Source organism: Pseudochaenichthys georgianus, chromosome 14 (assembly GCF_902827115.2).
Source record: "Pseudochaenichthys georgianus chromosome 14, fPseGeo1.2, whole genome shotgun sequence".
Classification (NCBI taxonomy): domain Eukaryota; kingdom Metazoa; phylum Chordata; class Actinopteri; order Perciformes; family Channichthyidae; genus Pseudochaenichthys; species Pseudochaenichthys georgianus.
The window spans coordinates 13,207,029-13,220,026 of NC_047516.1; the positions used below are offsets into that span (position 1 = coordinate 13,207,029).

The window sequence follows — 12,998 nt, forward strand, 5'->3', positions numbered from 1 at the left end:
TGTATTTTATTATTATATTGAGTCGTTATTCATTTGTTTTAAAGCTCAATAAATAACAAAGAAGACCTTTGACCGGCACTTTTATAATTTTGTCTGGAAGATTTAAACTTTAATACACGTTGACTGGCGAAAAACTCTGCCCGGTTCCCTCGGCCCCCACCGCGGAGAATAAACAGAAGGGCAACCATGACAACCTTCTTCTTCGCTGCTTTTGTGGAGGAAGTTACAGCGCCACGTACAGGCTCCTGCATATGTACTGCAGCTTCTCCAGCGGTTGGAGCTAAACGGAGCGGTCTCGTGTGGACAGACACTATCCGGATAACTATTGCGTGTGGACGGAAGCTTTTTTGCGATTGCGTTTGCGTTAATCCTATGCGTTTAGCCTTTTTCGTCCTCGTGTGGCCGCAGCCTTAGTGTATCTTCTCATCTTTTTTGCAGGTTCCATACAATATTTGAACTGGTTAAGTGAAGAGCAGAAGCCACTTTTCAAATGTTACACTATCATTTTCCCATGCCATTGCTGTCAACACCTATCCATGCTGAACGTTGCTAAGATATTATTGATTGGGGTGTGGCCAAAAGTGCTATATGCTTCAAAATGTAACTGACAGAGAGCAGTGCTTTTGTCCTGTGCCCATGGATTTTATTTTATTTCAAGATTTTTAATTACGTCGCTAAACTCCTTGAAAAGGTCCTCTTCCTTTTCTCCAAGGTACACAACAAGGCAGCGGATGGCTATAGTTCTCTGCGTACTTCAATTGTATTGTGCTATTTTTGAAAAAGGAAAAAAAGAGAAATGACCTAAATGAATATATTCTGAATGGGTGACTGCCAACAACTTGCATTTCAATGACAACTCTAAATAACGATCCTACCTCAAGAAGCATGTCCTTGATCTGCTTCACCGAGATTCATTTTTAATAAAAAGCGATATCACAATAGTAACCAAAGTATTTTTACACTCACATAGCCTCTACTACTTTGTATCCTCTCACAGAACTATTCACAGTTCAAAGGCTGCTAATTTTGGTCAAACAGCAATTTGCCTATACATTGCAACTACAACGCTAGCTACTGTATTTGAATGACAAAAGATGACACTCACCTTAAAATGTCCTTTGTATAGTATTTCTATATGTCTTAACTGTCGGAACTTGTCCAGGCATGTTAAGTGGGAGTGGACTTGAAATCCTTAACTCAAGGTGTAGAACAATTAAGTTATCAAGCCAATTGCATTACTTACTACAACTTGAATTTTGTCCAAGTCAATTAACGCAGAAATCAGAGTTCAAATTACATACAATATTAAGTTGATGTAATTACCAACATTATTACGTCAACACAAATTATAAATTAATGTTTGCAACTTAAAATGTTTATCTAAATCAATTAACTCACATTTTTATCTTGCAACCATGCATTTGATTAAGTGGAGGTGAAAGGTCGCCTGAATTCGTTTTTAGAGTGTATGCATTGATGCATTGATGGTACAATACCCACACACATACACACACACACACACACACACATACACACACACACTTTTTGTGTCAAACATGTCCTGACTCAAACAAAGTCCCATGCAGCCTAAAGGCCACAGACTTCTAGTTCTTAAACATGGAGCACATTTAATGCATTTCAATGTCTTAATCTCTGGCTAATTTCAATAACTAAATAATTATTCTCTCTTGGACAATAATGTAACACTGTCCCATTTGCATTTGAAAATGCAGGAGTAAGAAACTACTGGCACAAGATAAATACTTTCCTATAACAACAGCTGATGTGTGGGTGTGACAACCTTATTCTTGATGGTACAATAACGCTGTAAATGAGGCAGAGCACAAACATGTGGCGGTAGCAGCAGTCTGACATACTAGCTCACACACATTGCTTAGCAAATTGAAAAAAAACACAGTAAACATACACAATTGAATTTTTTTTCTGAAGATTCAAACATTAGTTTCATCGGTTTTCTAGCTGCATTGTCTCCTGCGGTAAACCAAATCACTTTTCGTAAGCCAAACCACAGCACAAATAATTATTTGCATGCTCAGTTTCTGACCCAGCAGTGGTTGAAACTGTGAATCCAGCCTGCCATAATACAAGCTGATAATAAATGGTTTCTCCTTCAGCTGCCTGTGCCGGAGCTTCCTGTGTTGATGATATGTATGTGGCCCGGTGGGGTGGAGATGACAATGTAGGTGTGGAGGAAGTGAAATGCAGGTGTTTGTGTGTGTGTGTGTGCTGTCCCAGGTGGGTGCTGACAGACCGGCAGGTAAACAGGCAGGTTGGTCTCTGATCTCACCTGTTAGAGCAGACTCTGCAGCGCCTGCAGGGCTTCTGCAGCGGAAACGTGTTCTTTATGTGATGCTGGAAGGCCAACTCTGTTCTACACTTTGTTCTTTTTATGTGCTCTTTTTTCCCTTTTTTAGCTGCCTCTTCTCTACCTTTCTCACACACTCTGTGGTGTTCATGTGTCCCGCTTTACTCTCCCAGGTGCACTCTGGTAAACACCCAGGAAACAAGGGTGCAGAGGGGAAGGGCATAAGGGAAGGGAAAGCGCCTCAGGGGTAACAGCAGTGCAGGTGGGCTGGGGGTGGGGGGTGACGACAGTGTGTGTGTGTGTGTGTGTGCGTGCGTGCGTGTGTGTGTGTGTGTGTGTGTGTGTGTGTGTGTGTGTCCTTAAGGAGGTGCTTTAGAGAGAAAGGAATGTTACACATCCAGATTATAACAGACCACCCCTATAAACTAGGAGGAAGTCAGTTTAACCTGTGAGTCAATCGCACACAAACAAACAAACACAGCAGCCATCAAGCATTGCTCTGATTTGAAGTGGCCATCTGTCTCATGTTACATCGTTCAGAGGAAGTCTCTAAATGATTTCCTGTTACTTATGTAATGTTTTTTTCAGTTTAAGGTCAAGCTGCTTTATTTGGCCTTCAGTGACCTAACAGTGTTTTATAGAGAGCAATCTATTCAGACACAGGAAGCAGGGGACCTCAGGAAGTTGAAGTGCTGATGTAAAACAACTCAAGCCCATAAACATTCCTTTATAGAATGAATCGTAGTTAACGTAATCAGCATTTAGTAACTAAAGCATCTTTATGAGAAGCCTATAATGTGTTTAAAAGGTATGCTGAAATACACTGTACATATGAATGATTACTTTAGGACCTAAGATTTCCTTCAAGATGTTGGTCCTTATTTGTCAAATTGTAATGTTAGGACATGCTGTTATATCTATATTTGACTATGTAACTTGGAAGTTTTATGAGTATTTTTGTCCAAAATCCCACTTGGAGCTTTACGTCAGTGGTTCTGAGGTATAGTTTATGGTGTGTGTGTGTGTGTGTGTGTGTGTGTGTGTGTGTGTGTGTGTGTGTGTGTGTGTGTGTGTGTGTGTGTGTGTGTTATTTGGTTGAAAACAGCTCACAAAAGTAACGACACAACAGCCAGGTATATTTAACAATATATATTTCCATTGTCAATGTACATTCCATTTCGACATAAGCTTTCTTCACAAACAAAAGGTTGGCATCTAAATAAATACTATATAAAATAGAACTTCAAAATAAATATATCTATAAAGGGAACCTTTTATATGAGATTTTTTTTCTTTTTGTTATATCTAAACAAAACAAAAGCACGGATTTCGTTCTTAATCCCCAACATTGACATTGCAAAGGCATAAAAGGAATGGAGTAGTATCACCCAGCTGTATGAGACTTTTCCTTTCATTTGGGTTGAAAATAAAATAAATCAGTGCCCGAAATTTGAGCGACACAAAGGGGTATGGGTGTGTAAAAGTCACAGCATTGTAGCAAAGGGTAAAAAAGAAAGAAAAATAACGTTTTTAATGATTGAGTTGTCATTGTTGGATGATTATTCCACACCTTTAACAGGCTAGCGAGCACATGTAAAAGTATAAAGCTAACGTGCAGTGACAGAGCAGAGAAATAAAATAAAGGCAGCGACTGTTGAAAAAAGAGGTCCATTGGTTAAAATGATGGCACAGAACTACAAATCGAGAGGGAAAACAGTCGAGAAAGGGAGAGGAAGAGAGACAGACTTGTCTTTCTCTCCCGTCTCTGTGGTATGACACGTTTATGCACAGCAGCTGTGTTTGTCAATCAAGGCCAGGGGTGTTTGTTAAACTTGTTCTCAGGGAGGAAGGAGGGAAGAAGAGTGAAGAGAGGGAGGAAAAAGGCAAGAAGGAGAGAAAGAGGGGAGAGCTGAGACACTGAGCAGTAACAGCAGGAAATGGGTTGATCCGGATAGGGGTAGATTGTGTTCCCTGTGTGGATTCAATGAGTCCACAGTCTTTAGGACTCGGAGAGGAACCAGGGAATTAGCTTAGCCTCTCGACTGCTAACGAGCCATGGATAGCATAAACAGCAGGAATTTGTTTCCCTTCTTTTTTTTTTATTGCCGGGCACACTTTTTAAATCAAATGCTAGTGATAGAAAGACCTGTCATCTTTGTTACCCCTCCCTGAACCTTCCCATCTCCACACTCAATATTTCCTTCTGCTCACAACCTCAAAAACATCTTAATCTTACCCTCAAAATATATATCTAATATATTCTCTATATATTTTGTACTGAATTGTAGTTATAACGTACCATGCAATCTTTCAAGGACATTTAAAAGTCTCTTCTAAAGAACACAATTGTTGTGAAACTATTTACAGCAAATAACATTGTACCTGCATAGCTCTATTACTAAATATATTGTCAAAACATTTGTGATTTTTGCCGCCTGCCTATAATGTATTAGGCTTTGGCCCAATCACACAATCATTCTCAGTTTGGCACCTTTCTCTCGGACTGAATTGCTAGGTTTTTGAAAATATTGCCTCATACATTCAAGACTAAGGATAGTGTGTTTTTTCTTTCCTTTTTTTCCTGTGATATCAGCTTTGTGCAACAAGACAAATACGGTTATGAACAAAGTTAGGCGCCCTAATGGAAGTTAAGTGTCCAACATGAAAGAGAGGCGTGTATTATGCAGCAACAAAGACAGTATGCCTTTATGCCAAACAGAAAAGGCCATCTGTATTAAAGGGCAGCATGCCTTTAAGAACCAACTGCCGTCAACTCCATTTGGCAAGAGTGCCTAACAACTGTGATCACTCAGACAGCGAAAACAAGCTACTGTAACCTAGCTTCCTTTGGCAAAGTCCTAAGAACATCATGCAAGCCACACAAATAGACTTTAAGAATAAAAGACAACCTATCTGACTAACGCAGCTATGCAGCATAATGATTAGAGTTTAATGAAGACACTGTGTGTAGAGGGGGGCTGGGGGTGTGGGCTAAATGTAGTGCACGCAAACGTAATGTGAGATGGCTGAGGTGGTTAATACTGTGCTTTAGTACATCCTTTAAGGGGTTTGCGTCTTCCTAAAAAGGTTGTGCAAGTGGCAGGATTGATTTTGACAAAGGCTGACTACATACAAACACAACAACAACAACTTTGCTATGCCTTCTCTCCCCCCTTTTCACTCTCTATCACTTGCATCCCCTCTCCTCCGGAAACATTATTTTCTGGCCAGCTTGTCTCTCACTTAGCTTACTTGTTTTAAATTATTCACAATTGCCTTTTTGCCCCTAAATATGTATTTGCCTTATTGTGCAAAGAGGAAGTAGACCAGGCTCTTAGGCAGTTTAGAAATCAACATGCTGTAGGCCAAGTTCTAGAGAGGATTACTGTAACAGTCCCTGAGAAGGTTGGGTGTACTTTTTTACACATTTCTCTACGACACATCGACTTCTAGCACGTTGGGTAACCATTAGACTAGAGCATGCAGGTCATGACATGCATTACCTCTGAGGTGATTGGTGAACAGCCTTGAAAATCTTTTATAATATCTGGACTTCACCCCCCAACAACAGGAAAAACACTGTAAAGTGATTATCTCTCTCTCTTACTCTACACTTATTATGGGAAATTACTATTATCTTTAAGTCTCAAACATTTGTGCTTTTTACAGCTCCTCCTTGGAGATTAAAACTAAAGAGAAATTGTTAGCATCAAGCTAGAATCTTTCAAGCTAAAAGAGGAGAAAACCTCAAAGATGATCATCATAATAGTGCAGAGAGTGATTGAGTAGGTGGTGATTCCACTCTTGCAGTGGCCTATCATAAAGCCACAATATTGGTTATCACTTAGTTTAGTGTTTTTACCCACACTATGCTGTGCTTTCGGGGGGTGGGAGGGAGGCGTACAGATATTCATCTCCATCTAATAACTTTTATGTTAGCCGAGGATCGGCCACCAGCTTCTGGTTAGTTACCATTACAAAAATTAGCTAAGAAATACAGAGCAGCAGAGAGGTACAATGACTTTGTGCCTTCAGCCATCTTTGCAAAACAACACAACCAGTCCCACAATCTAGTCTCTTCTTCTTGTGTCACTCTTACAAAAAAAAAAACATCTTAGGGGGCCTGTTATCTATTCCTACTAGCAGACTCGCACAGATCAGGCCCCTTTTGATCATCCACCCTATCAAACAAAGGTCAAGAAGCCATTTAAGTACCTTTGTTTTACATAAGTCACTTTCCAGCAGATTAATGGGGTAGTTTAAGGGGTTGGTGTTGGATTGTCCTATCCATTGAGAGCAAGCAAGTAGTGTGTGGTCCTGTCCATTTTTTAGTGAAGCAACCATTAGCCTGTCTGGTTCACTATCATGACCCTTGCTGCTGCTGCTTCTCTATTGTCCCAACTTTTGCCTCCACGCCGTTTTTACACACCGGGGCACTCACGCCGCCCTGTGAGTTCTTGCAGCGACAGCCAGGCCTGCTAACATTGTCGTAACACTTCTGTCCAAGTTTGGCCAGTCCAGTTGCTGGCAGATAGCAGACCAGGCAAGGCAGGACAAATGAAAGGGCAGCCATGAAGGACCAGCGTGCGCAACAGTTAGCTTGGGAACATGAGCAGGGCTTGTCGGCACATGAGCCCTCGTCGTCCTCATCCTCGGTGCAGTGGTAGAAGATCCCTTTGACCAGGCACATGCAGGTGGCTGTATCCACCAGGCTCTGAGCAGAGCACAGGCACTCCTGGTTGCAGACCCAGCAAGAGGGTAGGGTTCGGGGGAGCGTACACTCCGTGCATCGGCACTTCCCGCAGTGCTCGCAGAGAACAAGGTGCTTCTTCTCTGCCGGGGATGAAGGGATCACCGCCAAACCCTGCTGGCCTCCATTGGTGCACACACCTCCTGCGGGCATCTTTGCAGACTTAAGGTCCAGCGATTTAGAGGAGGATGAGCAGGAGGAAGCAGAGGAAGAGGAGGTCAGGACTTTTGATTCAGAGGAAGGGAAGCAGCCTGGAGTTTGGGTTGTGATTGAGTTGACAGGGCCCTGGTGGGGATGCAAGTTTGGATGGTGGTCCACCGTTGGGGTAGGCGCAGCGTGGTCCAGCAGCCTCTGATCAGACGAGGTGCTGCTGCTGCTGCTGATGGAGCTGGGCCTCCCACTGAAGGAAATCCAAGGGTGGGTGGTGGTATCCTGGTGAGAGTGGGGCTCACACCTGCCTTGCTGGTGTTGATGATTGTGATGGTGGTTGTGGTTTGCCCCAAGAAAAGCATCTTGATTCTGACCAAGCCAGGTGATTCTACGGTTCACAGACTTCTGGCTTGGTGGCTGCTGGGAGACAACAGCCGGGCTGTCGATGTAGTCGTTTTCCACATGCGAGGACTTTATCTGGTCGATGGGGTAGATGGTGAGAGGGTGCTGAAGACGGCCGTAGGGCACTCTGCTGTCCAAGAGGGGCTGGGATATGAGAGAGGAGGACACTCCGGGGATGTGGTGGGGAACCCTGGACTCCATGTGTAGGCTGGTGCCTTGCACGTCTTCACTCTAAAGCAGCATTTAGCAAAACTGAAAAAAGACAGACACAAAAGAGACAGTTAAAACCAGCTTCATGTTCTGTTTAAGTTATTGTTCTTGTACCATTTTGAATAAAGGGTGACAGGGAAAATAACATTCCCTTATGTGTCTTTAACCAAACCAGGGTATATTGAAGTCAAGGTTTCAGGTCATTAGACATTCAATTAGTAAGAAAAAACACCTATTGCATTTTTCATTTAATCCCAAACATACAATTATATTGGAGGGGTTGTAAAGTGTCAATTTTAAACATATAGGTATAATTTAAATGTCCTGCTTCTTTTGCTTCTGCTAATGACTTATGTCATAATTGAACTACTCTTTTTTCCCACATGATATACAATGTATTGTATAACTATAATACATCTTACAATAACTATCTAAATGAATCATTAGATTGCCAATCAACGCCTCAGACAATATGTAAAATGACAAATTGTACAGGAAAGCTTGCCTAACCCAAGAGGATTATTGCGTATTTTAAAACTCTTTCGACAGATACCGGATATCTTGAATAATCGGAATGTAGAGTTTCCTAACGACCTTGATTGTTTAGACCAACAAGGTTTCAAACCTCCTCTATTCTAACTTTGACATTAGGACAATAGAAGTTTGGCTCTCATCGCCTCCTTTCCAAAGAGCAGGGAGCAATAGAGAGCAGGGCTTGCATGCAAAACACTCAAAGATGCAAAACAAGGCAGAGCAAAGAGATGAGAAGGTTTCCAGAAAAAAGATTACAACTAAGCCAAAATTAACACAAGAGGCAAATACATGGGTTTTGGAAAAATTACATCCTAATAAGCAAATAATATAATTGTGCCTACAATTGTATCAGTTTGAAGATTGTCCATGTTAAAACATGTATATACACACACATTTCAATCAGAGAAACACACCAATCTTGCAATTTGTGAATGGGTCAGATTTTATGAACTGCCGGTTTTTGTGAATGAAAACTGCTGGCTGCAATCGGTGTTGCAAGCATGAATCAATGCGCTCCAGTCATGATGAACCTGAATGAAATCGGTTTCATCATTCATTTCTTTGATGAACGCTGGGCAGACCGACAAAGACATAACATACAGATAATAAAAACGATGATTGACGACAAACGACATTTCGACTGACCTACATCTGCGGTGGTAAGTTAGTTTATTACAAAATCATCCCGCAAACCTAGCTAATTCAGACCCTGAGATGGATTATGGTTTTGATTGTATTCTTCCAAGGCACTCTGAATGTTACCAAGGACCTAAACGGTGTCGTGGTGCGGTTCATAACTGCTGATCGATGGTTTATTTTATGTAAACATGTGTCATGCTCGACACAGTTCTGCTTGACCGTCGGCTCGTGTTATTCTCCTATTTCCTTGGATTTCCTAAAGCCTGGTTGAGAAACCTGTTGTGACATTGCTGGCACCGACAAAAGCGCTAGTGATCGTCAAATCTAGACCATTATAAACTCCAATCCGGAACAATGCGAGTTTAAGTGCATGTGTGTGCGCGCGTGTGCCCGTCCCTCCCTTTAATATGTGAATGGACTGAGTCATAAAAACTGGAGGCGGCCGCTCGGCATAGTCGAATAGCATGTATATAGGCATTTTATCCACGTATTGTAGCCTACACCTGATTTTATTTATATTCAACTGGACGAACAATGTAGCAAATGGTACACTCTCTGCCACCAGACAGACTGAGGTTGAGGGATAGTTAAATCAGCGATGTTTAAATGCGTAGCTTGATGCCTTACCCTGGACGTTATGGCATCCGAAATAGGCAGATAAAAGACTAATTTTTATATTTTCTTGGAAGTTAGCCGGACAGGATGAAAAGGCAATGGAAAAAACACCTGACACAACTGAAATGGTGCGCCAACCGCCGCTGCAGCGAGACTGAGACACACATCAAACCGCCCGAGATATGCTACAACATGAACAGCCATGGCTTCAGAGTGGACGGAGGTGGAAATATGGATCTGTTACGCTGACTGATATCGTGACATTGGCCGTATATGATGCTTCAAATAGCAACGCGTCATAGGTTGAAATACGTCTACTTTCAAAAAAGCGAACAAGTTACGCTTCATCGCGACACGGTTTCACCTCTCTATGACTACAACATTGCTTTTGATACGAAATCGGTTGTTAAATATTGACTCAAAGTGCAAACAAGGGTCCGCGAATCAGCTTGTTGCAAAATAGAGTCTGCAAGAGCGTTTGCATGTGTACAAGTCACTGGATACAGAGGGACAGTTCACTGCAGCCAGCAAATGGGGGCTCAATACTGTTTATGCAGCTTTACGCTGACAAGTTTCAATTATTTAACGATGAGGGGGTTAATCACTTACTGTGGTTTCAGGATACAATTCTCATCCCTTCGTTGCGCACGACGTTTGCGCCCAGGCAATAGTCCAGTCCCAGTGAGTGAGTAGCTCCACAGTAAAGATATGTCCAAATGTTATGAAGTAATATGAGCACGGTAATCGAAAGGAGACGGGATCTCCTGCACTATTCTCCACTCGCTGGTGCGTAAGGCGACTGTGGACGCAGAGCTTTGGATATGGTGTTGCAACCACTGAGGGGGAGGGAAGTGAGTTTTTATGAATGGGAGGGTAGAGGAAAGGGAAGGGACGGCACTGCGCAGATGCCTCGGCTTTTTTTCCTTTTTTTGTGAATGGGAGGGCAGAGCGACTCAGGAGGGCTGAAATGCGGAGGTTACATTTTTATGAATGGGGAGGACTCCGAATGACATTGCGCAGGCGCGCTGCCGAGATTTTTATGAATGGGAAGAAATGGCGATTGAGGCGTGTGTGTGTGTGTGTGTGTGTGTGTGTGTGTGTGTGTGTGTGTGTGTGTGTGTGTGTGTGTGTGTGTGTGTGTGTGAGAGAAGGGGGTGAGGGAAGGAGGAGGTGGGTCTTTTTTTTGGTCACAAGGGCAATGTCAGGCCTGATTTGCATAAAGCCTCGGCTCATCGGCTGTTGTGTCACTCTCGCTTTATTTTAGCCTGTTAATTTATTTATCCATGCAGCTCTCGCTTCCTGCAACATATTAAAAGAGACGCGATTATGGTGGTTTTGTGTAATAGATGAGAGGGGGAGCAAGATGTGAAATCTGCAATGAATTAATGTTTCATCCTGGCGAATTCAATCTTGAATATTCTTGTGATTCTGATTAATGGACGGCAAACTGTCCTAATTAAAAACATAAAGGTGCATGCATGGCCTGCATTTCAGGAAACAAAACATCTATGCAAAGCCATCATCCCACATGTATGATACAAATGAGGTTGATGTATAAAAGCATGACGGCTATTTCTATTTTAATCTACATTTCTTCGATGTCGAGACACCAAAAGCTATTTCTCAGGTCCATTAGGAAAAATAATGACCGCTCCTCTTGTGTATCTGTTCTATCTAAATCCGTCTATTGCAAAGAAGGACGTGTCCTTCCTTCCTCTGCAACAATGTGAGGTATGACTACAGCTTCTATCTATGGTAGTGTAAAAAACAGAGGAGATGAGGGGGAGGGGAGGAGAAGGGTGGGGGGTTATAACGCCTACTCTGAAACGCAAACCAGCATGAGGGCAGGCAGGATTCACAAAAGGACAGGATGTTGTTGATTTGTACCGAAACCACACGGAGGAAATGAGTCTGAATTTCCTTTCTCTCTGACATCCCAGTATGTGTGTGTGTGTGTGTGTGTGTGTGTGTGTGTGTGTGTGTGTGTGTGTGTGTGTGTGTGTGTGTGTGTGTGTGTGTGTGCGTGTGTTTCCCTGCAACCCCCCACCCTCACCGTCCTCCCCTCCCCTCCCTCAGCTTGGGGCTTTTAACAAGTCAAAGGTTAACAGTTGCCCCATTAGCTGTTTGCATACATCACCATGGAAACCACTACATCCCAAATTGTGATTATTGTTTTTTTGGATAAAAAGTATAGACAGAGAGAAAGAATCAGTGAAAGATAAAAAATGTAATTTTATTTGTATTTTGATGAATCAGAAACAACAACAATTGTCCTTTAAGCATCCAGAATAGTCTATAAAACACAGAAAAAGGGTTTTGATCAACTGAATATGCCTTAATCATAAATAGTGTAATTAATATTGTCTTGAATATGTTTTTTATGATATGCCTGTAATAGTGTATTATAGAAATGTAAAGAGGTTTCTCAAGAGTATATTTACATGTATGACCTTTTCATGCAGATATATAGTGTATATTTTAGGAATAGGAATGTTATTACAATCCTAAGAGGTTTTTATGAATCTGATGTAAATACTTCTGCATAGTGGCATGGGGGAAATATTTTAACCCATAATAGCTTTAGTCTAGTTTAAAATAACATCACTCCATCTAAAATGCAGTATTGCAAAACAACTTTGTTAAAACTCCATGATGATGTAATGCAGACTTGAAAATAATATGGCATTACTTTCTGCCTGCAGGGATCTTCTCAATATACAAGATAACTAAAATAAGCTCTTTCAAATATATTATTAAAGAGCTTTCATAATAGACCAACAAATAATTATGGAAATCTCACATGGCAGCCTGTCTTTCCTTTTCCTCACATTTTTATTATTTCCCTCTATAACTCTCTCTGTCTTTCTCACACACACAGATGCACAAAGACACACACTGTAGATACTGGCAGATTTCTGTGCGCAGCTGTGTGGCTTGCAGGCATGGTCCACATGAAGTGCTTGTTGAATTGTAGATTTCTTGTCGGTGTGATCATCCAGGCATACATGCACGGAAGGGAGGGCCTAGATTTCTCTCCGGAGTCTTCCCTCCCAGCTTTCCTTCCTGCCACATCTGCTGGCTACTGCTGTGAGCTTGAGATGTCTAATGGACAGCCCCATCTGCTTCCACAGCAATTTGACATATCAAATGTTGAAAAAATGTTCCATGCGCTTTGAAAAACAAAAAAAACGTCTATTATTTTAAGCCCATTCTTTATTCGAACCTTGGAAAAAATCTGTAGTTGAACCGTTATTCCCAACTCAGTTTCTTCAGAATCCACATACAGATATTTCTTTCTAAATCAAATTACAATGCCAATAACCTTCTCGTGTATCACTTAAGTCTATCACTTGTTGTATTTCACTAATCTAT

At 41.8% G+C, this 12,998-nt stretch overlaps 1 protein-coding gene across 1 annotated transcript; it reads right to left on the bottom strand.

Moving 5' to 3' along the window:
• Positions 1 to 3,460: 3,460 nt before the first annotated feature.
• On the bottom strand, positions 3,461 to 10,445 carry spry4 (sprouty homolog 4 (Drosophila)). The gene is made up of 2 exons (XM_034099302.2): positions 10,236 to 10,445; positions 3,461 to 7,880 (listed from the first exon to the last, which is right to left on the bottom strand). Exon 2 carries the CDS (start codon positions 7,827 to 7,829, stop codon positions 6,690 to 6,692), a length of 1,140 nt encoding a protein of 379 aa, XP_033955193.1. The 5' UTR covers positions 7,830 to 7,880; positions 10,236 to 10,445; the 3' UTR covers positions 3,461 to 6,689.
• Between the last annotated feature and the right edge of the window lie 2,553 nt (positions 10,446 to 12,998).

What these genes read in the sequence shown, in the direction of transcription:
- spry4 (XM_034099302.2), bottom strand. Translation starts at nt 7,829, where the DNA reads ATGGAGTCCAGGGTTCCCCACCACATCCCCGGAGTGTCCTCCTCTCTC.